The sequence below is a fragment of the Bubalus kerabau genome, chromosome 6, assembly GCF_029407905.1.
Source record: "Bubalus kerabau isolate K-KA32 ecotype Philippines breed swamp buffalo chromosome 6, PCC_UOA_SB_1v2, whole genome shotgun sequence".
In the NCBI taxonomy this organism is placed as follows: domain Eukaryota; kingdom Metazoa; phylum Chordata; class Mammalia; order Artiodactyla; family Bovidae; genus Bubalus; species Bubalus kerabau.
Genome location: NC_073629.1, coordinates 78,685,034 through 78,711,827, shown reverse-complemented (window position 1 = coordinate 78,711,827; position 26,794 = coordinate 78,685,034). Strand labels below are relative to the sequence as shown.

At 40.0% G+C, this 26,794-nt stretch overlaps 1 protein-coding gene across 1 annotated transcript in view; it reads right to left on the bottom strand.

Annotated features, from left to right (window-relative positions):
• Positions 1-482: 482 nt before the first annotated feature.
• Positions 483-26,794, bottom strand: part of SLC35D1 (solute carrier family 35 member D1) — a 47,235-nt gene continuing 20,923 nt past the window's right edge. Inside the window, exons 9-12 of the mRNA XM_055585529.1 lie at positions 19,158-19,225; positions 17,980-18,058; positions 13,801-13,883; positions 483-5,172 (exon numbers count right to left, since the gene is read on the bottom strand). Coding sequence (XP_055441504.1) covers positions 5,064-5,172; positions 13,801-13,883; positions 17,980-18,058; positions 19,158-19,225 — 339 coding nt within the window. The 3' untranslated portion in view covers positions 483-5,063. The remainder of the gene's footprint in view (positions 5,173-13,800; positions 13,884-17,979; positions 18,059-19,157; positions 19,226-26,794) is intronic.

Below are 26,794 nucleotides of genomic sequence, written 5' to 3'. Positions count from 1 at the left end.
CTCTCCCCTAGCCTCTCTTCTCTTCACTTGGAAAGAGCAGATGTATGGAGGCTGAAAGTTCCAATATAAATCTCTCAGTTGGTTCCCTTGGCAACCAGCTCCCAGCCTTAGGGAGTTTCCAAAAGCCATCTCATTAACATAACCTTAGGAATGGTTGAAAGATGCTATCAAAAGGCACCCTTTTCACCTTTATGGCTCTGGAGCTATTTCATGAACTGGAAACAAAACTACATACCCTAATAAAAGATTTTCCTGTAGCTCTTATATAGGAAATTACATGGGTTTTAGGAGCAGTGTGCCAGGAATAAGGACAAAGACCAAATACATATTTCTTATTATAAATCATAATATCACATTGGCAAACAGTATTTTCTCTATTGTGTCTCAGTCAACTAATTAGGATGTCATCCTCTTAAATTGAGGCAGACTTACAGCTCTTGACTGTCTCTGCAGGCACTTAGAAAGAAATTTTAATACATGGGTTGAAGAAAAAGTATTTATTTGACACCTTTACAAAAATATTTAGGCACATAATTTTCGTATTTATGTCACCTGATTTACATATCTCAATCCTCAGTACCTTTTAAAAACACTAAAATGGTCATTTGGTAAATAGAATCTATATTGAAAAAATACTGTGACAGACCAACATTTGTAGACAAAAATCAGTTGATTATCAGCATGAGAAAGAAATGTTTATGAACAAAATAATCTCTAAAAACATCTTGTGAGACAAAAAAAATCTAACCAGTAGATTTCTTTTTAAAAAGTATTTTCAAAAAAGAAAGCTTAAAAAAAACCCATCATAGAATATCTCCTCATACATGATGAAGTGGCATCCTAACAGTAAGAACTAGAAGGTAGGCTTAGAAAACAGCGATGATGCCAGAGGTTCACGAATACCAACAACTGACAAAAGCCTGGACACAGAGGCAGCATGAAGCTAATGCATTTAATTCGGAGATGAGAAGAAAGAACGTCCAACCTACACAGGAGCTACCTTAATGTAACAAACTGGGGAACTTTTAACGGAATCACCGTTCTGAAGTGTAATTATATTTCTCTGAGATAGATACTAATTTTTTTTTAATTTACCAAAATATGAGAGTCATTTTTTTCTTTTTTAAAGAACAGAATCTTGTTTAAAGGTAGAATCACCTGCATCATACAATAGCCCAACTATACACACTAGATATTTTAAAAAGTTGACCATGAGCAGAAACTCTTCTTTAACCATTCTAGAAGCAACCAAATTATAGGGTCACATTCAAAAAGAAATACATTGCCCAGGCCTCTAGCATTGAAGGAGCACAAATTAAGACTCTTAATCTTTGCCTACAGTCTAACCCTGAAATCATGACAGTAACGTTTGCTGAGTGCCTAATATGCACGAGGCATTGTGCTGAGGAGTCTGCATCCTTTGCCTTATTTATTTTGAAGATTATTATTTTTCCCTCATGGACAGAAAAATCAATCACAGCCTTGTTCATAGGGAGGAACCAGTAGTACACAGCTAAGGGGAAGCAAGAATACATGCAGGAGAGAGCAGAGGGACCCGGGGAGTCACAGAATTTGAATGGCCTGGCTCTCATCTCAGAGCTAGAGGACTAGTGTAAGTCCTCTTAAAGAAGTGCTTCGGTCAACTCTATGGGTGGGACACCCTAATCACCAGTGCTGACAACCATGCAGGCAGCTTCTACTCATCAATCGCTGACTCCTTTCATCTGCTGCTTTCTCTCAATCGGGGTCTGGCTAAAGAATTATACGTTCCTTGAGAATGAGAACCACGTCCTCTTCACCTCAGCTGCCGCAGAGCTTCACATAATGCCTGGCATAAAATAGTCAATCTCTGCTCACTGAAAGATGCCATAACAACCAAAATAAAGGTAGGCCTGCCCAAAATCCTGGGTACTACTTCAAACTAGTCAAAAGTGAAACTCTACTCTTCTCTCCATGAAGATCCTATATCAGCATTACTGCTGTGAACTTTCCATGCATGGCTGATACAATAAGAACTACAAAGAACAAACGCAAAACATACTTCTCTTTCTTAACCTATGTGCAAGCTGGATCCTACAAATGACTGAGTCCTACAGTCAACAGTCACGCGAAGGAGTTAAAAATCACCTGACATGCTGGCAACGTGTAACCTGACCAATCAGGTTACTCAAATCAATCTGGCACTGCCTTAAAAACAGACTGGTCAAAGAGAGCATCGCTGTTATTAACTCAAAAAAAGGAGCCACTAGTTACAAATGTGTTTTCAGCATCCTCACCACAGCTCATCTGTCTCAGAGGGCAAATTCAGGATTTAATTCTATACTGCCTCTTTTTCTCCCAGGAGGTAGTTTCCAGATCAAAGAACTTTTGCTTTGTAAGATGCTGGAATACCAGGCACATCTCTTCCTGTGCCATAACCAAGCCTGCACATAACTGAAAACAAACTACAAAAATGGTTGGTCAGTCTATTCAATCTCCAACCTCCCCAGGCTTCTTCCTCTTAAGATGTTGATGGCAGGTGAAGGGGAATCCAACAATCAACATGAACAGGGCAGAGAGCCTGAAGCTGCTCCGCTGCATCAGTCAGAAAGCTCAGTCTAGGCCATGGGCCCTAATGTCATGTGCATTTAGTGAAGTTATTACTAAGCACGATTTTCTCAAATAAGACCTAGAGAGATGGCACATCTTCAAGGAAACCGACTCTCCAAGAAGCAGTTCAACACTTGGCGGGGCTGGGGGCGGGTGGAGTGGGTCTTAGTCCAACATCTCTGAATGCACACAAACTATTTCTAATGTCAAAGTTCCCTCCTCCCAATAGCTCAAAGAAGAAGGAACAGAACTACCAAAATTAGCTCCCAAAATGCATTCCCCTTGTCCCCAGGCAAAAGTGGGCAGGGGCAGCAAAATTCATAGGCAGGAGTGCGTGTCACCCATGGCCAGCCTGGAGTAAGACAGAAGCTCAGGCACGCAGAGAGCCCATCACTCTCTCTGACGCACAAAGCCTATTCCTTGCGGACTCTAAATTCCATCAACCACTTGCCTCCTCCAAAGAGCTCAGGCCAGCTCAGCTGGCACCACTACTTCCTCAGAGGAGAAGGTGGGGTTATCAATGGCAGCACAGTTCAGTGGAAAAAAAACAGGAATTCTGACTTATTAGCAAGTCATCTTTCTCCGAGTCTTTCTTATCAATAAAACAGGGATAAGATGATATCTTGCACAACATAATATCCTATTCTCCCACTTAAACTTCCTCAGCTCACATAATATTAGGAAACAGTGTCTCAGGACTCCCTATATGGAGCTACTAACTTGAGAGTTGGCTATGAGGCTAATTCCAGGGACCCAGCACCACTGGCTAGGCTTTGACAAAGACAAACCAAAAATAAGGGAAAGATATGAATATGAAAAGGACCTCAATATAACTCTTTTTCAAAAATAGGACGAAATCAAAACCTTCCAGGTTCCCTGTTGAGGCACCAGAATACTAGCTGTTTAGGTCAACAAAGGCCAGCAGATTGCAAACCTGATGAAATGAAAACCATCATGTACACCAACGCAAAGGTAGCCAGCTTCCTGCACATGACTGCACAGCTGGCCTGAGCATTTATCTCCCAAGTCAATGGATGTCTCTAAGCCAAGTCACACTGCTGTGTTTGAGTTAACACCCGACCTGCCCAAAGAGGCAATTCAGGCAAGGCCCATCCACGGCTGCTCTCCCAGGATGCAGCACTGACCTTGAGAGAGGCAGGCCTGCTCATTAATGTGGGATGTGGCAGGAGCGTCCAAAGGAAAGAGGTTATGCTCATGCCACTGAAGGAGAGGAAGGAAGCTGATGGCTCCAACACTGACGGTGCCAGCAGCGCAGTCCAAGCCCGGACCGTACAGAACATCTCACCAGCCCTTCCCCTCGAATCGTACACTCAGAAATGTAAGGCTGGCCATACTGATTCAAGCAGGAGTAAAAAGAGCAGCAACAAAACCCAGAGGCAGGAAGCAAGGGGAAATAGATGGAGGTCATGTTCCCAGCATGCCATTCTCACTCGGGCAAGAACAGCTGAGCTCATGGTTTAGGATGGCAGGGTTCATATGCATTTGATGTACACTGCAGCATTTGGCTTCACATCGCTGTGGAGCTGTGCTTCTAACCCTGCATATAGATTTGCAGTTTCTGAGAGCTGAGAAAACCTCCAAGACTTGTTCACAGTCACAACATCTTCTGAATAAATCCATGGAGCTAAGTTCTCAGTCTTACCCTTGGTCACTATAGCAGGAGCAAGATCAGGCAACTACCTCTAAGAACATCTCTCCACCCCCAGCACTCAGCACAATGCCTGGCACCTATTACACGCACGATACCTTTTAGTTGAATGACTGACTCCGACAGATGAATAAAATGAGTAAAAGGTCTACTTCCTTCACCCCTTCATTTTCCTCATCCTACACAACATAGAGGGAATAGGACATTTTCAAGGAACACACCCTACTTCATCCCATGAGCTCTCAGGAAAGCCAATGTAGAAACCAATACACTTTGAAGCCACACACATTTCTTTAGTGCCAAAGATGTCCTCTTTGGCCAAAGCAGTGATGGTAGACTCATGAAGAAAAGACAATCGTTAAGAAAGAAAATTCAAAGACGACTAACTTCAGATCCTCAGGTGCATTTCCAGCAGAAGGAAGGCCAAAACTGTCTCCAGACTCAGCAACGACGTGAACAGTGAGGCTCCTGATGGAACGCTTTAGATATGTGGCTCTCAGGGGCACCTGGATATCAGACTATGGAATAAAATATTTTCAAAACATGGATGTTTCACTGTCGGCATAGAAGAAAAATAAATAAAAAAGCCCAGTACATTTTCCAGTCTGATATAAATTAATTCTAAGGGCATATTTAAAAGAGTCAATTATAAGTTTCTCTCATAAAATTTTAAAAGGCAGCAATCAATCCTCAGATTGTACAAGTGCAATGGTCTTTTCTTCATGATCAAGACACCTCAGTATAAGAATTGCCAGTGTTCCCATTTGATCAAAAACTTGGGCCAATGCAGTCGATGCAACCCTTGTCATACTGCTCCTTTCCCCTTAATGTCCAGCTTGCTACTGGCTTCTGATTGTTTGCTCAGCTGCTCTTCAGAGAAGGTGATGTAGGAATATACCAGGCTCCCAGCAATGCTGCAAAACAGAAAACCACCATCAGGGAGGAAGGAAGGAATGGCACAAATATAAGGTAACCTGGAGTGAGGGTTGGAGCTACCTCTTAAACACCACCACATAAAATGAAAATATACAGCATTTTCATTTACCAAACTGGAGACACTCCCTCATCATGGTACTATCCACTGTCGTTGATGCTTTGGAAAAACGAATATTTGCATATACTTGTCAGCAGGAGTGCCAATTTTATACAGTCTTTCTTCATGACAATTTGTTGAAATAAAAACCTCAGAATTCTGCTTATCCTCTGACCTAGCAATCTATTTCATGGATGAACTGTATACATCTTCATAGACTTACTGACAAAGCATTTATCACAAAATCTATAACTTCAGAAAATTAGCTAAAGGATAAGTGTCTCACAATAGAGTTTTATATAAATTCATACAATAGAATGCTAGGCATTTATTTAAATGACAGAAAATAAAGAGCTGGCCATGACCTTTAAAATGAAAAAATAGTTCAGCATTCTCCAACCCTATTTTATTTAAATGAACATGAATATGTACATTAATGCATCGGAATAAAGTCTGGAAGAAACAAAATAAGAATATTAATGATAGTTACATCTAGACTGAGATTATAGGTGATTTCTACTTGTATTTTTTGCATTTTCAAAAATAATCATTCGAGGCAGAAATACTTTTTAATAAAAATAAAAAACATCCCAATAAGTAAGAAAACAGGCTTCCCAGGTGGCGCAATGGAAGGAATCCACCTCGTCAATGCAGACTGTCAAGGCATCTCCTGTCAATGCAGGAAATGCAAGAGAAGCACGTTTGATCCCAGGGTCAGGAAGATATCCTGGAAATGGCAACCCACTCCAGTAGTCTTGCCTGGAAAATTCCATGGATGGAGGAACCTGGTAGGCTGCAGTCCACGGGGCTGCAAAGAGTCAGACATGACTGAGCACCCACGCACACACACAAGAAAGAAAACATGCAGATCCTGGGGAGACTCACAGAGCTGGTTTCTCTCCAATTAGCATCAAGTGAACAGTGGAGAGCCTACATCATCTGAGCCCTTGGCCTCTGAGCCGGCTGCTGCCACCGCTCACACTTGTCTACCATACCTACCACCAGGAGGGTTCGCTCTTCTGGGACAATGATTATTTGGGGGACCTCAAGCCCACCTGGGCTACACAGCCTCCTGAAAGCTCTTTTGAGGGAACGTATTAGAAGTACCTATCATGTGTGTTTAGGAATAAATGAACCTTCCCAACTAGATTACAAATTCTCTTAAGGTAAAAATTAGTCTAAGCCTTTGCATATTAATCAGTCATCTCCTTAAGGAGACAGGAGAATAAAGACAAGCCGGTGGTTAAGACAGGAGGTAAGCAGAGAGACTGAAAATGTTCAAACAAAGTGAGACCATTTTACCCTCTTATCCAATGTGCTCTCACATGGCTAAACCATGCAGCAGATTTTTATAGTCAGATCAGGGTTAGAGTCCCAGCTCTGCTTCTTACTATGGTGGCTGTGTGACCTTGGGCAAGTTATTTCACCCCTCTGAGTCTCAATTTAGTTTTCATGTGAGCTCGGGGATGATTAAATGAAACAATGTTGTAAAGGTGGCCGTCATAGACTAGGCACTCAACAAATATTAACCCCCATGTTGCCTTCACAGATATCTATGTCCCTTCCATATCAAGGTAAGTGTCAGTCTGTGCACATACTTTCTTTAGTTTTTATTGAAGTAGAGTTGATTTACAAAGTTATGTTAGTTTCTGGTGTACAGCAAAGTTATGCAATTTCATATATATATATATACATAAATACATTCTTTTTCATATTATTTTTGTTATGATTTATTGCTGCTGCTGCTGCAAAGTCACTTCAGTCGTGTCCGACTCTGTGCAACCCCAGAGATGGCAGCCCACCAGGCTCCCCCGTCCCTGGGATACTCCAGGCAAGAACACTGGAGTGGGTTGCCATTTCCTTCTCCAATGCATGAAAGTGAAAAGTGAAAGTCAAGTCACTCAGTCGGGTCCAACCCTCAGCGACCCCATGGACTGCAGCCCACCAGGCTCCTCCGTCCACGGGATTCTCCAGGCAAGAGGACTGGAGTGGGTGCCATTACAGGACATTAAATGTCATTCCCTCGTGTGCATATACTTTAAAAATAGAAGTACCTCAGTCACAAAAGTCTGACCAGGATGTTAACCATTCTATCTGCCTAGGCATTTTAGGAATTTGGCCAGGAGTAAGTTTACAAAAAAAATTAAAAGGCTCCCAAATTTTGTTGCGATTTCTTTGGAACTCAATGGCATTGATAAGGATATAATTTGTTAATTATTAACTGATGTGAGTCAGGTAGATGCTCTCTTTTAAGATTAGAATTCTGATAAGATTGCCTTCATGTACAATACAGTTTTGTTTTTTAAAGGACTCAACTAGAGAAAAGTTAATGAAACAAAAGAATATGAACCTAAAAACTTGCTTTCTACCTATTCTTCCCATTTAATGTCAGTGTTTTTGGAAAGGGGGCGTTTCTCTCACATATTTGGAAACAGGGTTTTTTGGGGGTTTTTTTGCTTTCCTGATATCTTTGATACTCTTCCCCAACTCAGGGCTGAATCCAAACTGCTCAAGCATTTCCATCATTTTCTCCCCTACTTCTACTCCTTTTTCTTTTCTGCCTTTAAAAAAACAAAAAAAAACAAAAAAAAAACAAAACAAAAAAAACCTTAAAAGGTAGGTAGAGGACTCCTGTTAGAACTTTTAAAAAGGTAATATATATATTTCCCACACCTGGAAGAAGTTCCTTCAAATGTCATTAGTCTCCTGCAAAATAACTTTAGACCTCATGACCAGGATCAATCAGGGAAGTTTAGTAGCTGAACTAAAGCAGACAACCCTAGCTTAAAAACTGGGCAAAAGAAAACTGGGTTATGAAAAGTGAACTATATAAATAGCCAGTGGCAGTGCCCATAACCGAATACAAATCTGCTGCTATATTCCATCTCAGTGCTCTTTTGTAAGGAAGGGCTAGCTAACCTCCCTATATCCTTTTAGAAGTCCAAGTTATTCCAGTGAGAAGTCAGTTATTCATCTCTATTAAAAGCCTGGTAACTGTTACAGCAGCAGCAACCCACTGATAATACAAAACATGTCCTTGTCTCTCCAAATGACAGAACCACTAAGAAGAGCTCACATCCTCACTTCAGGAGAAGCCTGGAACTAGAAGAGTCTGCCAGGATGGAATTATGCAGGAGGAGAAGGCTGGAACCAGAAAGCAAAACCTCCTTTTAAGGAAACAGGTAAGGGAGTCCCAAATGCAGGAACAGTAGATTCAGGAGCCAGGCAGAAGTGGCTAGACCAAAGTCCTCTCTGGAGCCAGACTCTGAGCTGCATCACGGCCCACCCCAGAGACTATACAGACTCTGGTTTGATGTCAGAAGGTACAGAAAAATGGGGTGTGTTACACAAAAGGAGGCTGGCTCAAGAGTTATGTAACCAGTATGATGACATATGCTGATGGGATATGAAAATAAAATTAATTTATTCCTCTATTCACTTTTACTGGACTGCAGTTAAGGAAACTTGGAAGGCAATCATGGACTGAATGCTTCACCAGCTGGATAATACATGGCAAGTTTCTCAGCCCCTCTATGAAATGAAATACTCACAGCACCTATCTCAGAGAACTGTTAGATTAAGTACGGCATACTTAGGGCAATGCGGAGAATAAGACTAAGCATAAAAAAATATTGTCTGGTATTTGGTTATTATTATTACTAGTTGGATGCCTGTTACAGACCAGGCACTGATAAGTACTCACAACTACAAATAAGACAAGTGATTTCTGCCCTCAGATAGCTGAGAATCTAAAGTGGCAATGGCTACATATGGTTCACTTAGGCTACATTATAACTAATTAGTCATTTACTGAATGATAATTCATTAAAGGGTGAGAACCTGGACTCTGGAGTTCAACCCATCAGGGCTGAAATCCTTCAATGACATGAGCTGTGTGACCTTGGCAGAGCTATGAGTGAATGCACCACATCTCTCTAGAGCACAGTGGCAGGCAAACAGAAACAGGCCCAATGCATGTCTTCAGAATGCATCAGACTGCAACTTTCTAAGCCTCAGCCTCCTCATTTATAAAATAGTGATAATAAAGGAACTTCAGGGCTTCCCAAGTGACTCAATGGTAAAGAATCCACCTGCAAAGGCAGGAGACACAGGTTCAATCTCTGATCTGGGAATTCCATCATAGAATACTATTCAGCAGTAAAAGGGAATTCCCCAGTGGCTCTGCAGGTAAAGAATCCACCTACAATGCAGAAGACTCAGGTTCTATTCCTGGGTTGGGAAGATTCCCTGGAGAGGAAATGGCAACCCACTCCAGTATTCTTGCCTGCAAAACCCCACAGACAGAGGAGCTTGGCGGGCTACAGTTCAAAGCATCACAAAGAGTCAGACATGACTGAGCCACTAAGCATGCACATACCACCCTATGGGATCCACAGTCAGCAGGAAAGAGGTACAAACTACTGGTACATGCACACCACAGAACCTCAAATGCAACACGGAATCTCATGCAATATGTTGAGTCAGACAAAGAGCTGCACAACATTTTGTGTCATTATACAACATTCGGGACATCATATGGATACAAAACAGATCTTTGTAGGGGAGAGAGTTCAATGAAAAAGGACACAGGGAGATCTGGGAGGTATTAGAATTGTTTTATGCCTTGAATATGGCAGTGGTAGTTATGTAACTGTATGCATTTATCAAAACTCCCAGAACTGTATAGGAAATGGGGGGGGATTTTACTGTATTTAAATCATGTTGTTGTTGTTGTTTTTTTAATAGAAGGAAAAAAAAAAAAGAATCATAGATAAAAATAAACTCCTAAAGTTCTATGAATTCTAGCCTGGGCAGTTGTGGAGATGCTGGGGTCATTATCTGGAAAGCCTGCATTACTTGGGCCAAAGACACAGGCCAGAGCCCAGCTTCTGGTGGAAGCGCAGAGGCATCTTTTGTCACCACCCTTCACCATTCATCCCCCACTCGCTCTGCTGCTTTTTTGAGCTCGAGTGAACACACAGTAATTGGCCACTGGAAAAAGGCACTTAGGGACGTTGGAGACAGCCAGGCTCTTAACAGAGCCCTACTGGGGGACAGAAAAAAAAAAAAAAAAAATCAAATTGGAGCCTGAGAACCTACCAATACAAACCTCTTGCTTCCTAGAATTGAATCCTATCAGAAAGGACTATTTAAACTTTTCCTGAGACAGCAAAAAAAAAAAAACCCAAAAACCAAGCAGGATGAAGGGAAGCTAGATTCATCAGAGTACTCACAAGTACAGTTTTATTAGTGATTTCTTTCAAAGTGCAATCAGCCAAGGATGGACTCATACCATTTCCAATCAATGTGAAATCTACTAAGTAGCCAATCTAAGTTTGGTTTTTCACATTAAAAAAAATAAAAAGTAATGTTCGCAATCCATGAGTCCACTTACTAACTAGTGTAAGATGGAAAAAAACCCAAAACCATAATTTTTATTTTAAAGAGGAAAAGTGAAAGAAAAAAAAAGGCAACATATACTTTCCTTTACAGACACTGAAATGCAAGTTGTAATGGAAAGAAATGGTATTTGAAACACAAGGTCATCTGGACTCTAATCCTAACTCTGCAAATAATTTGAATGCTGACTCGCAAATAAGTATACTGCTTACTCTCCTTAACTCTGTAATGAAACAGAGATTAAAGAGATATGGCCTGTAAAATTTATTATAATAAAATGTGAAGGCAATTCAAAATTATTAAAAATACTACGTAAGGGAAAAGTACCAAGGACATCATTATCAACTAACCTTGCTAGCAAAACAGTACTGTTTAACCAGAACCACAATCACCTCTTAACACAAAAAGAAACTTTCAAGACTTTAGATTTGACATATGTTGGGCTGACACATGAACTATTCCAACATACTCAGGCACTGAAGTTTTTTTTTAAAATAGCCTGCAATGTGGGAAAAACCCCAATATTTCTTATAAGATACTATGTTATGAGATTTAACTGCAGACATCTGAAAATGCAAACAGCAGCTCTTACTTCATTTTAACCATCAAGTTCTTACATGAAGGAGACAAAAAAAAAAATCAAGGCATTTCTGAATCAGGCCTATAATGTATCATAAAGACTCTTTAATCTAGATTTTTAGAAATGAAGGAAGCTTAGGCTACATGCAAACTCAGAACCAGTTCACCATGTTGATCCTTATATCCTGGCCGTTCCTCACAACTATTAATGAAAGAAACTGGTTATCTACTAAGCATAAATTATCAAGCAATGAATCAGGTACTTCATTCATTGGATTATTTCATTCCAACAACTCTAAAGATACAGGTTTCTAACGGAAATATGTAAGAAAACTGAAGATCAGAAAAAAAACAAAGCTTTCAAAATCACACAATTGTTAAGTATCAGAACTACAACTGTGAATGAGATCTGAGACCCAACTGCTCGTTTTCTTTCCAGAATATGCCATCCTCAGGCATATTTACATATCCAACCTCCGAACAACATATCCAATCCCCACAAATAACAAATAATTTTTCCTCTAAAAAGACAAACAATAATAATGGCAAATAAATGTCATGGAAGGGAAAATAATGAATTATTATCTTATTAATAACATTAGTATTAAATCTCACACTGATTCATAAGAAAGGTGGAATAGGCATTATCACTTGTTTACATTTAAAGATATAAAAGCTCGAGAGTTATATAATTTATTGTAAATTAAAAAGATACTACCATTAAAGACCTTTATAGTTTTCAAAGTGTTTTTTTATCACCAATCCATAGAGAATTCATCAAACAAATATTAAGCAATGACCAGAACTCATTCTAGGAGCTTGGAAAGATAAGTGAACAATACAGGCAGAGATCTATACCCTCATGGAACTTACATTGTAGCAGGGGAGATAGAAAATGCATAGTATACACAGAAATAAACAGAAAAATAGAATAAGAGGGCTTCAGAGCATCAGAAGAGGAAGAGCAGGTTGCAATTTTAAATAAGGTGGTCAGGGTAAACTTCCATGAGTAGGTAACATTTGAGCAAAAATATATAGGCATACGGCAACCAGCCATGCAAGTATCTGGCAGTACAGTGTTCCAGGTAAAGAAAATATTCTGTCCAAACACCCTAAAGAGACAGCATGCCCTGTATTTGAAAAGAACAGCAAGGAGGTCTGTGTAGATGAAATAGAGTGGGGGAGAAGAGAAGCAAGAGCTGAAATTGAAATTGAAGGGCAAGCGAGGGACAGACTTTGTAGGGCCCTGTCAGGACGTTGGGACATGGAGCTGCTGCTACTGCTGCTAAGTCGCTTCAGTCGTGTCCGACTCTGTGCAACCCCACAGGTGGCAGCCCACCAGGCTCCCCCATCCCTGGGATTCTCCAGGCAAGAACACTGGAGTGGGTTGCCATTTCCTTCTCCAATGCATGAAAGTGAAAAGTGAAAGTCAAGTCGCTCAGTCGTGCCTGACTCTTAGCAACCCCATGGACTGCAGCCCACCAGGCTCCTCCGTCCATGGGATTTTCCAGGCAAGAGAACTGGAGTGGGGTGCCATCGCCTTCTCCGTGGGACATGGAGAGCGGAGTACAAAGAAGAGTGACATGTTCTGACTTAGCTCTGACAAGGAATACACTGTCTACTCTTGAGAACTGACTAGGGGTGAGATGTGGGGATGAGCCAAATCAGAGATGCAAGTATAGAAGACTAGCAGTAATTTAGGCAAAAGATGTTGGCGGCTGAGATAATGATGGAAGGAATGCAGACGGTGAAAAGTGATCTTTTTGGATGTATTCTGAATGTAGAACCATTCGAATTTGCTAACACACTGGATGTTGGGTATAAGTTGAAGAATTGAGGATAACTCCAAGCCTTTTGAATTGAGAGGCCAGAAGGATGGAGTGTCACCAGTTGAGATGTTCAGGCTGTGGGTGGAACAGACTTTGGAGGAAATACAAGGGGTTCAGTTTTGGACATGTCAGCCGGAGATGTCAAGTGAGCTAATTAGATGTACAAGTCTGAGTTCAGAATAGAGGTCTTTAAAATTTGAGGGTTTTAAAGCATATAAATAGTATTTAAAGCCATGAAATTCAAATTTCTCAAACTGAAAAAGCTCGTTCAGGCAAGTTACCCTCATCATTGTTAAAGATGAATGAAGTCTAAAGAAATGCAGTGATGTGTCCAAAATAAGATGCATATAAAGCAATATAAAGAGAGTTGCTATTCTTTAGTCTGGAATTTTCTTAAGAACACTGCACTGACATCTAGCACAATAAATAAAAGATTATTCTTTCAAGGCTAAACAAAAGGAGTTCAATTTCCAGAAAAGACTCCCCCAAAACTGTGCATGAAATATGAAACCACTTTCTTCTTTTTCCCTAAAAAGCATTATCAAAAAGACATTAATTGTATAACGTATTGTAGGAATTCCACAAATGTCTGTTTAATAACAAGTGAACAAATTTGCCATTAAATAGTCCAAGCTAACTGTGACTATTTGACAATCTAAATCCATCTGTCCAACTGGTTACAGTTAAATATTTTTACTTACCTGATATTTAAGCCAATGAAGTTTGTCCAAGTGAAAATATAATCTCCACCAAAGACCATTCCAATATAAGTTATTAATATATTCTAAAAAGAAAAATGGCAAAATACTGTTACACAGGTTTGAACTTTTTCAATATTCAAATAAAGTCATCCACACAATGACCCAAACATATATCCTTAAATTACAAAAGCAAGTAAGAGAAACTAACAAAAACCCAACGATCCTAAAATGAGTGTAGCATGAGTATGAACGTCAACTAACAAACAATAACATCAGTCTCTTCCTGGTCTCTCCAGAAGCTAAATGCTTTCACCAATACTGAAGAATACTAAAAAGATCATCAAACTTTCCCCTTCCTTGTGATATGGGCTGACATTACAAATCTAAATAATCACTGTTATTACCAGGGCTATTTCTACACATTTAACAAGTTCAAAAACAATGGTTTTTTCCTCCCATAGAGGTAGCAGTTGACTTTGTGAGGGGAGAGTAAAGGAAAATCTGCTTACAGGCAAGTATCTTTCCCTTTTTTTTGAAAGGGAAAAAGGGGATGATGGAGAATTTACCAACTCAAAGACTATTTCTAGAGGACTCTGTTGGTGTCTTAAAAAAACAAGGGGAAGTCATCTCAAAGTATCAAACATAAAATCACCTCTCCCAACTCCCTTAATCTCCTAGGTATAAACACCTGCTTATCTTGCTCCTTTTTCAGCTTGTGAGATCTTAGTTCCTCAACTAGGCCTCCCCAGATGGCTCAGAGAGTAAAGCGTCTGACTGCAATGCAGGAGACCCGGGTTCGACCCTTGAGTCGGGAAGATCCCCCCTGGAGAAGGAAATGGCAACCCACTCCAGTCTTCTTGCCTGGAAAATCCCATGGACAGAGGAGCCTGGTAGGCTATAGTTCATGGGGTCGCAAAGAGTTGGACACGACTGAGCGACTTCACTTTCAAAACTAGGCCCCAAACTGGGCCCACAGCAGTGAAAACCTCTGGCTCCTTTTTAATTATCCTCAGACCACAAAGATAAAATAAAAATTTCTGAAGTTTAAGCTCTTATTCAATTCCTCCCTAACCTTTTTTCCATTCGTAAGTCACTGACTCCTGTGCTATTACAACTGCCAAAACGGTAAATGTCACAAATATTTTTAGTACCTGGCCTCTCTTAGATTAGGCCTACAAAGCAGAAAGTAAAGTGTTTATCGTGTTTTGAAAAGGCCAAAAATAAACTTTAAAATTATTCTTATAGTGGAGTAGTACCCTTTGAGAGAGCATTAAAAATTATGTCAGCCTCTTCCAGGTCTAAATATAGAGAAAAAAAGTCACTTTAGAGCAAATTTTCTTATTATTTGAGAGGGGAAAAAAAAAAATACCACGTAACCGTAAACAAGGCTGGTAGGCAACTTGGGAAAATGTGTTAACAGGACCCCTCTTGGAATACAGAGATTCAGGGAAAAGAGACATTAGTCAGCATAAACTGCCCAAGAATTTCAGAAAAGGAAAGAACAGAGAATCCAATCTTTTGCTCAATATCAGTCAGAAGTCAGAAAAACTATATATTAAAGCATCCTAACCAAGATTTTCCATCAGAAGACACACTCATGCCCCCAAAGTAGAACTCACCAGGAGGCACAGAAGGGTCTGTGCTGGGAGCTCAAAACGAAGACGGCAATTCTGAGCCTTTAGTTTACCTGAGACTCAGTGAGAAACCCTGATGACTTCCATGCCCTGCATGGAAGATTCTGATTCAAAACATCTGAGGTGGGCCTAGGACCCTCCACGTTTAACAAGTTCTCCTAAGTAATTTTACCACCACACTTAAGAGAAACAAGGAATGCTGACCCAAGGGTTTAGTGGGTTAGGTTCTTCAAGCACAGAAGGCAGCTTAAAGCCTGCTGGGGAACAGTGACTGAGCTACCCAGGCTGTAAATGGGAGGCTAATGAAAGAAGCTCCACTCTGGCCCAGCTCCAAACCAGCAAGGCTATCAGGGTACTCCCAAATGTCTGAAGGTATAACACATCCTTCAATACCTTAGCAGCTGTGAGAAGCAATAGCAATATAAACCACAGCTGACCCTTGTACAAAGCTGGAGTTGGGGTGCAGTGAAAAATCTGAGTATAACTTATAGATCTGTGTGTGCATGTCAGTTGCTCAGTTGTGCCCAACTTTGCAACTGCATGGACTGTAGCCCAGGCTCCTCTGTCCATGTGATTCTCCAGGCAAGAACACTGGAGTGGGTTGCCATTTCCTTCTCTAGGGGATCTTCCTGACCCAAGGATCCAACCTGGGTCTCCAGCATTGCAGACAGATTCTTTACCATCTGGAGGCACCAGGGAAGCCCGACTTATGGATGGCCCTCCTTATCTGAGATTGGGCATCTGTGGATTCAGCAATCACAGATGGTACAGTGCTGTAATATTTACTACTGAAAAAATTCTGCATGTTAATACATTATTGACTGGGGAATTTTTGCAGACACTAACACCTATGGCTGACGATTTGTTATGTAAGTGAATACAGAAATGTCTCTGGTCAATAGTTTTTGGGTAACAAAACATATTAATATGTCTCTGGTCAATAATGAGTAAAGTGGACCCTAGCAGTTGAAACCTGCTTTGTTCAAGGGTCAACTATAATCAGATACTCCAGTTTTTTTCCTCCCTCTAGAGTTTAGAAGTAAAACCGTTCCCTTTGGACTGAGTAAGTTCATATGATTCTGTGGAGAGGAGGAAATATCGAAAGAAAAGCACTGGACTTAATGCTGATGAGAGCATTACTGTATTCATACCTCACACTGATGACAATGAAAAATGTACACTAAGAAATTCTAAGCAATTAGGCTTAGTTATTTGCTAAATAACTTTCCCATACCATCCTTCTTCCTGGTTAAAAATAAGGCACCAAGTGTCCTGTGTCTCGTGTTCCTGCTGTTTTTATTCTGAAGAGGCAAGCCATCTACTTTGCTCCTGAAGCATTAACTTTACAAAACCCAAACAGGGCTGGAGAGGTAATTTGAGGCTGAAACTATCTCAAATTTGGGGCTGAAACTGTCTCAGCCAGCCCAGGCCTTCGAATGCTTATCTCTAGCTTTCATAGAAGTCACACAGTTATTACAGCTTAATTTAGAATTCTATTCACACCAAACGCTCCAATTCTATGTTTGAAATCGCAGACCTTCTGAGGCTTTAACCCAAATCTAGTTCTAAAATGAGGTCTGGTATCTATGAACACAGCTCCATGGCGGGTACAAAGGGAAACACAGCACAGCAGGACAAACTACTCTGCAACCCCTTCCCTCATGACTGACCAATGAGGCACCAGAAGTTAAGCCCCAAGGGGGACTGTGCCGTTTCCTCCAAATGATCAAGGACTTACCTCTCTCTATTGTGCTCTTTTAGAAAGTGTACACCCGTGGTGGATTCATGTTGATGTATGGCAAAAGCAATACAATATTGTAATTTGCCTCCAATTAAAGTAAATAAATTTATATTAAAAAAATAAAAAAAGAAAGTAAGCCTACCTCACTAATGCTTTTGGAATTCAGGGATGCTGCGGCCTCTTGGATCTTAAAGCACTAGAATCACAAATTCAGATGAAAGAGGCCTCAGGCTTCAAGCTGCTAAGTGCAGCTCAACTTTCAAGTCAATGTGGCTCTCCTGGCTGAAGACAAACGAGCCTCCCTCAAATAAAATGGATCGGGAGGAAATGACATCACTGGTAATGTCAGACACAGCTTTTAAAAGTGGGCCATTTAAGGCTTGGCTCACGCTTAGGAAAACTCTCTTGATTAGCTTCTGGCAGGCATCCTTCTACGACGCAGCCAGAGCTCAGCGAGGAAGAGAATAATTCTCGTCAGGAGTTAAAGGGACAAACCCACCAGTTCCAAGCTGGTCACCTTTTCTGTCAGAGACAGGGCTGAATATCACTCTCCTTCCTCCCCTCTGAGATGACGCATTCTCCTTTTCTCACTCCTCAGACCTAAGCTGCCTGAAAGTGGAGATCATGTTCTCCCTGAGTTCTTCAGGATTGTTCTAGAAACCATCACCACACTTTGTCAAACCAGCAAGGCAACACATGAGGAAATAAGAATGAAAGGGTGAAAGCCACAGTCAGACTTATTTTAGAAGAACACTTTTCAAATAAAGCAGGCACCGAAAAGAATACAGTACCTTTTCAACTCACCTTAATACAGCCAACTATTGTAGTTGTAAGAGCAGAATTATACTGAGTGCAAAGTACTGTAGCATACATCAAGATAAATCTGGAAAAAATAAGCAAAAGGTATAAGTAAAATCCAACTGCTTGTTTTACAATAACCCCTGGCCAAGGGGAATGATCGCACATTTTACTAGACACTGCCTGTGAGCTTTCCCACCTCACTGCTGCTTCTATGGAAGCTTTGGATTTTTTTTTTTTAATTTCATTAAAGAGAGACACATGTCCATTTAATGATCAGGTGCTTTTCCCAGCTACTGCACTAAAACCTTGAAACCACCGTTCACAATCATGAGTCATCTTTTTAGATCATAGTCCTAATTCACCTAACTGAGATACAAAGCTCAGGGCTTACAGACCCTGGCTCAGGTCTATATGTAACATGAGGGCAATATAATTCTGGACCAGGGTGAAGACAAGAGAGATACTTTAAGGATGGAAGAAAAACAAGTGAGAACTACTTTAAGAGGGGATATAGTTCACTTAACAACAGTGGCAGCAGTCGGCACTCCCAGATTTTACAATGAGGCTTCTGAGCCTGACTCAGTACCAAGCTACTGTGTCATCTTTATTTTGAAGCATCCAGTCACTATGTAGCAAGCCTGGGCTAGATCCAGTCACGAATATCAACTGAAATGACTGGTTGAGGGAAAAAATACCATTAGGGAAATTTGGAGGTGAAGAGAAGAGGCACATTTGCAGATACCTCTTGCTTTCTTCAACATGGTAGGGAGAATCAGTCCTAAATTCAAAAGCTGCTACTACTGCCCACTAATTCTGCAAACTTAAGACAATTTATTTGAATTCTGAGCCTGTTTTCTCAGGCAGTAAGGAGTAGGGGGCAACAATATCTGTCAAATGGTTAATGTAGAAATAAAATTAAATAATGTATGTTGAAATATAATGGTGCTTATCACATACTAGCTTACTGAATAAATATTTAGTTTTTTTCATTCATCCTTCTAAAAGCATGACTTTGAGATTAGTTTGGTAGCCCTAGGGGTATATTCCCAAGGATGGTGAAACCACTTGAGTCTGGAGGTTTATCCTGAGCTGATACATTCAAGAGACAGGAATGAGGCAGAAAGACACTAGACCAAATTTCTTTAGGAAAACTATCTGCTAACAAGGCAGCAAAGGCTTACCCCATCACACAAGAGAGGGTGAACTGCAGAAGAAAGAGGGTGTCAGCCCAGCCTTCAAAATCCAATGCCTGTAATAAACAAGAAAGCACCAGATTTTAGAGCAGGCCCTCCAAGTTGGCGGTATCATTCATTAATGAAAACCCTGTGTGGTTGCTCCCATCACACAATCATATACATACACTTCCATGCATCACTCCAAGGATAAAGAGTGATGTTCAAGAATCTCATATATATGGAAATGAATCAACAAGCAGTTTTGTAAGGTTTTCTCCTTTCCAAAATGTAACATGAGCAAGATTTTATATTTCTCCACGTTGGTACCAAGAAACTGCTATTTGCTTGAAGGCACAAGCCATGTCTTGCTAATTTCAGCAATCTTCCCAGATGGCTGGTATTAAATAACGGCTTTCTCAAATCTTAAAACATATTTCTTCCTTGTCATGTGTGAAAGCTCAAGTACAGTCTTAGTTACCTAAATTCAGCTGAGGTCCGTCCAGGGAGAATTACTATTTTAAAACAGTTGATTTTATAAAAGCAAAGTTTCTGTTGTTCCCCTTTGTTTCTAAGCCAAAAGTCAAAGGAATGAACAGAAATGACAGTGTGCATTGATCATCTGTCTCTCACCCATGAGGGAGGGTTTCTCTCTCAAGTACATAAATTCTCTTGCAATATGAGTTTCTCAAGCAAATTTGAGGAACATTCCACTTTTTATCTCTCTGCCAACCTGTCCAACTTCAACTCTTGCCACTTCAACACAAATCTCATAGCTCCAGGGCTCCAGCAATACCCAGCTCCTCGTGGCTTATAAAACATAACATGCATTTCACACTCACATGCCTCTGCTCGGAATGCCCTGCCCCTCGACATTCACCTGACTCCTGCTCACCCATCAAACTAGAAGCCAAGCAGTTCCTCTGTGGGGCCTCCCCAGATCGAGAGCTCCTTCCCCTGGCCTCAGCACTACTCCTCTTCAGTACTTCTTTCTCTCTGAACTCAAGTCTTCCTCTACCACATCTACAGGCAGGGAGCTCCCTGGTGGGAGGACCCACTTCACATTAGTTGAATCACAGCATTTGATAGACAGTAGACATTCAACTTGTTTATGATTCTTTGTTGAGGCATAACATATAAAAAAAATTAAATTCACCAATTTTTAAGTGTGTAATTCAATGAGTCTTGACAAATGTGTAGGCATGAAACCACCATTACAATCATGATACAGAAAGTTCGGCCTAAAACCATAAAACCTAGAGGAAAACAGAGGAGAAAGCACCTTGGCACTGATCGTGACAACAATTTTCTGGCTATGACACCAAAAGCACAAACAACCAAAGCACAGATAAGAGGGACGACATCAAACTAAAAGGCTTCTGCACAGCAAAAGAAACAATCCACAAAATGAGAAGGCAACCTATGGGATGGGGAAAAATATTTGCAAACTACAAATCTGATAAGAGGTTAACTGCCAAAGCACATAAGAAACTCATATAACTCAACAACAAGGAAAACCCCAAACAATCCAATTAAAAAACGGGCAAAGGAATTGAGTAGTTATCTCCCCCTCAAAAAAAGGTATAAATGGATAACTGGTACATGAAAAGGTGCTCAACATCACTAAAAAAGTGCAAATTAAAGCCACAATGAGATAGCAGCCCACAACTGTTAGAACAGCTGTCATCAGAGGTGCCAAGTGCTGACGACGGTGTGGGGAAAAGAGAATCCTTGCATATTGTTGGCAAGAACGTACATTTTACAGTCAGGACGAAACACACACACACACACACAATGGAACATTATTTAGCCATGAGAAAGGAAATCCTGCATTTTGCAACAACATAAACGGACCTTGAAGGCATCATGCAAAGTGAGATAGATCAGACGGAGAAAGACGTACACAATTTGATCTTACGTGTAAAAATCTAAAAAAGCCAAATGCGCAGAATCAGAGCAGAAGAGTGGCTGCCAGGCACTGGCAGGGGGAAACAGTGAGATGTTGGTTTTATAACTTAGAAGATGTATATGTTCTAGGGCTCTAATGTGCAAAAACGGTTTTATGGTTAACAAAACTATGAAGTTTACATACTTGAAAGTTACTAAGAGAGTAGATCCTAAGTGTTTTCACCACAAAAAAAGAAATGGCAGGTATGTGAGGTGACGGTAGGGTTAACTCATGTTACTATGGTAATCACTTCCTAATACATAACTATCAAATCAACCGTTGTACAACTTAAACTTACACAATATTAAATGTCCATTATATCTCTGTAAAGCAAAAATATTTGCTAGCCTAGAAAGGTCCCTCCTGCCCCTTTATAGTCAATCCCTCCCCCATTACAGCCTCTGGGAACCTCTGATCTCCTTTCTGTTACTGGAGTTTTGCCATTCAATAATTTCATATAAATGGCATTGTATAGTATGTACTCTTTTATAGGTGCCTTCTTTAACTTGACAGAATACTTTTGGTTCCTTCAGTAAATGTATCTTTTTATATGGAAATGTCAAAGTGTTTTCTAAATGTATTCCCACCAGCACTGTGTGAGAGTTCCCAGTGCTCTACCTTCATTTGGTTTTAAAAAACCAAAATAAACAGACCTAGAAAACTTGATACTGTTAATCTGTTAGGACTACTGTAGCAAAGTACCACCAACTGAGCGACTTAAAAAACAAAAATCATTTCTTACGGTTTTAAATGCCAGGAGTCCAAGCTCAAGGCATCAGCAAGGTAGGTGCCTGCTGAGTGCTGTGGGGGACAATGCCTCTGCCCTAGACACTGGTGATGTGCTGGCAATGTGGTGTTCCTTAGCTTACTGAGGCATCACTCTGATGTTTGCTTCATATTTTCATGGCATTCTATGTTACTGTCTGTATCCAAATTTCCTCTTTTTCTAACCACACCAGTGATGCTGGATTAGGGTATACCCTACTCCATTACCTTTTCATCTTAATGAATTGTAATGACCCTATTTCAAAGGCACTGAGGTACCGGGGGTAGGACCTCAACATGACTTAGGGGAGGAACAACACAACGCAATTCAAAATACATTTCAATTAACTTTTGTGTATTTCCTGAGGTAGGGGTCAGGTTCATTTTTCTGTATACAGATGTCAAATTGCTATAGCACCATTTGTTGAAGAGGTCATCCTTTCCTCATTGATTTATTCAGGTAACTTCAACAAAAACAACTGACCACATGGTCTATTTCTACTTCTTGATTCTCTGCTCTGTTTCATTGATCTATTATTGTTCTGTAAAGTTTTCAGGACACAGATATAGACATATTTTGCTAAACTTTTCCCTGAGTATTTCATACTTTTGAAGCTTTTGTAAATGGTACTATTTAGTTTCCAAAAGTTTACTGCTGGTAAATGACAGTTCAGTCAATTTTCACATGCTGACCTTGTTATCTTACAACTTTGTAAACTAGTTAGTTCTAATCACTCTTTTGTGAAGAGGAACTAAAAAGCCTCTTGATGAAAGTGAAAGAAGAGAGTGAAAAAGTTGGCTTAATGCTCAACATTCAGAAAACGAAGATCATGGCAGCTGGTCCCATTACTTCATGGCAAATAGATGGGGAAACAGTGGAAACAGTGTCAGACTTTATTTTTGGGGGCTCCAAAATCACAGCAGATGGTGACTGCAGCCATGAAATTAAAGACACTCCTTGGAAGAAAAGTTATGACCAACCTAGATAGCATATTCAAAAGCAGAGACATTACTTTGCCAACAAAGATCCGTCTAGTCAAGGTTATGGTTTTTCCTGTAGTCATGTATGGATGTGAGAGTTGGACTGCAAAGAAAGCTGAGTGCTGAAGAATTGATCCTTTTGAACTGTGGTTTGGAGAAGACTCTTGATAGTCTCTCGGACTGCAAGGAGATCCAACCAGTCCATTCTAAAGGAGATCAGTCCTGGGTGTTCTTTGGAAGGAATGATGCTAATGAAACTCCAGTACTTTGGCCACCTCATGCGAAGAGTTGACTCATTGGAAAAGACGCTGATGCTGGGAGGGATTGGGGGCAGGAAGAGAAGGGGACGACAGAGGATGAGATGGCTGGATGGCATCATCGACTCGATGGACGTGAGTTTGAGTGAACTCCGGGAGTTAGTGATGGACAGGGAGGCCTGGCGTGCTGCAATTCATGGGGTCGCAAAGAGTCAGACACGACTGAGCGACTGAACTGAACTGAATCACTCTTTTCTAGATTCTTTTTTCTCTGCATATATGATCATGGTTTTTATAGAGGTATTTTAAATTCTTCCTTTATAATCTCTTATTCTTACTTTCTTGCACTGATAAGGTCTTCTAGTATAATGCTGAATAGAACATTATATAAGAGTGGACATCCCTGCCTTGTTCTCAGTCCTAGAGAAAAGGTACTGCGTCATTCACCACTAAGTACAATAGCAACATATTATTTTGGTAGATGTCCTTTACTGGATTGAGAAAGTTCCCTTCTATTCCAAGTTTGCTGAGAATTTTAAACCCATAAATGGGTGTCACTTTCATCAACTACATTTTCTAACTGTTGACATGTTTCTTCCATTTTTGCAGTTGTTTACTCACTAAGTTGTCTCTGATTCTTGTGACCTCATGGACTGTAGCCTGCCAGGCTCCTCTGTCCATGGGATTTCCCAGGCAAGCATACTGGAGTGGGTTGATATTTCCTTCTCCAGGGGATCTTCCCAACCCAGGGATAGAACCTGCATCTCCTGCATTGGCAGGCAGATTCTTTACCACAGAGCCACCAGGGAAGCCCTTCTTCTATTTTATTGTTGCCAATATGATGAATTATACTGATTAATTTCCCAGTTTTAAACTAACCCTAATTCCTGAGATAAACACAACTTGGTCATGAGATAGTGTCCTTTTTATATATTGCTGGATTTTTTTAGACTAGTTTTTTTTTTTCTCTCCTTATAATTTTTTTTGTCAGCTAGTGGTAGAGGGTATGCTGGCCTCATAAAAAAATCATTTGGGAAGTGTTCCTTCCTCCTTTTCTACATTCTAGAAGAATTTATGTGGAATTAGCATTGTTTCTTCCTTAAACACTCCAGTGAAGTGATCAGGGCCTGAAGTGTCTTTTTTCATAAGGTTTTCAACTACAAATCCAATTTCTCTAATAAAGATGGGGCTAAATAGCCCTATTAATAAGGACTTTTAATTATTTTAACTAAATCAAGCAAGTTAATTATTTTATAGAGTAAGGCTATTCATGTTACCTATTTCTTCTTGAGTGAGCTTTTACAGTTTTGTCTTTCAAGAATTTGTACACTTCTCAGTTTTTCAGTTTATGGCATATTGTTCATATAATTCTCTTATTCCTTTAATATATACAGGCTCTGTAATAATGCCCTTTGTTCATTTCTGATGTTGGTAATTTGTGTATTCTGACTTTCTGTCCTGATTAATTGGCCAGGGTTTAGCACTTTTATTGATTCTTTCAAAGAACCAGCTTTTACTTTGATTTCTCTGTTGCTTTTCTGTTTTCTATTTCATTGATTTCTGCATCCTTCTATTTACTTTGGGTTTAATTTGCTCTTATTTTCTAGTTTCTTAAGGAAGACACTTTAGATCACTGAATTTAAATCTTTCTTGTTTTTAATATATTTTAACTTCTAGTTTAATTCTGGGCTGATCAGTACACATACCTGGATGGTTGCAATTCTTTTAAACTACCAAGACTTGTTTATGGCCCAGAACGTAGGCTATGTTGGTACACTGTTCCATGTGCACTTGAAATGAATGAGCGTCCTGTTGCTGTTTGACAGAAGTGCTCTACAAACACCAGATAGGCTGTGCTGGTTGATGGTGCTGGTCAAGTCTTCTCTATCCTTAATGACTTTCAGTTTAGGTATTTTTATCAATTACTTAAAGTAGAATAAAAAATCTCCAACAGGTTGGTCTATTTATCCTCTCTGTGCTATCAGTTTTTGCTTCATATATTTTGAAGCTCTCTCATCAAGTATATACACATTTAGGATTGTTATACCCACCCATATTAACCCTTTTAGCATTATGACATGTCCCTCTCTATGGTACAGTTTCCTTTATGTTTATTCTATTTAAGGTTTATTGACTTTCCTGTGTGTGCAGGTTTAGAGATTTCATCAAATTTAGAAAAAATTCAGATATTTTTTCTTCAAATTTGTTTCTGCCCCCTACTCAGCCCTTTTTCAGGACTCTAGTTACACAAATGTTAGTGCTCTTAGTATTATCCCACACATCACTAATAATCTGTTCATTTGTTTTCTAGTCTTTTTTTCTGTCCTTCATCTTGAACACTTTCTATTGCTGTTTCTTTAACTCACTGAACTTTTCTTCCTGCGTAGAGTGCCTGATCTGTTGCTTGATACTTTCTGCTTTATTTTTAAATTCTGATTATATTTTTCATCCCTGCAAGTTCCACTTGAGCCTTTTTAAATATATATATATATATATATATATATATATATATATATATATATTTTCTCTTCTCATCCTTTCTCTCTCAACAATCCTTTACCGCTTTCAATGTACAATTTGACACCTACTAAAACTCAATCGTGCTCCAGACCCCATGGTGGGCCTCAGAGCACTGAGCTGAAGATAGCTCAATTGAATTTGTTGATAATGAAGGGATAAACAGTGGCAATAAAAATGCACTGCCTTAACAGTTAAAAATGCACTGCCGTATATTGTGGAGCACTTTATAGTTGGCAAAGTGCTTCTGTATACACCTCATCATTTGAGTCCTACAACAAGCCTGTGAGGTAGAAAGACCAAGTCCTATTATTCCCAGAAGACAATGAGTGACTGTCTTTAGGTAACACAGCTAATCAATGGGAGACTTAATACATTTCAAGCCCAATGTTCTCTACATTGAACATTAAACTCTAGTCAGAAAAATGCCCCACATATATAGTGCACAGTGCCCTTTGGGAACATAATAACTATATCTGTAGAATACTAAAAATAAATCTCATGGACATAATTCCATTTATATATAATTCAAAAATAGAAAAATAATTCTCCCAAGATGTTTTTTTTCTTTCCCTACATACTCAGCCTGTCTCTGGAGAAAGCCAGTCAATGGGTCAGGCAGCCTGTTGCATCCCCCTGCTCTGCCACAGGAATGGGTCTTGGCTGAGACAGAACAAGCAGGAGTCATCTGAGAGTACAGCTGCAGGATAAATACAACCCTAACAGCTTTACAGTACAATGGAGTCCACTCTCCCTACCATAAAACAGCATTAAAAATAAATAAATAAATAAAATCCACAACTTATTAAGCTATTATGCTCTAGGTTAAGAAATATTAAGTAACTTTCTCCAAATTATTCAGCTAGTAAACGCCCATGCAGTTCTATAACTTATCATCTTTCCATCTGCACTACTGGGGAAAACCAAAGACAAGGCAATATAGTCTGAATTTTTTTCTCCCAGATGGTTCTACATGGTTACTGAGTCAAAAAGCCAAAGTTCTAATTCCAACTCTGCCATTAATTTCCTGTGAGGCCATTAGGAAGTCATTAACCTTTCTAAGCCTCTACCTATGCTGCTGCTACTGCTGCTAAGTCGCTTCAGTCGTGTCCGACTCTGTGAGACCCCATAGACGGCAGCCCACCAGGCTCCCCTGTCCCTGGGATTCTCCAGGCAAG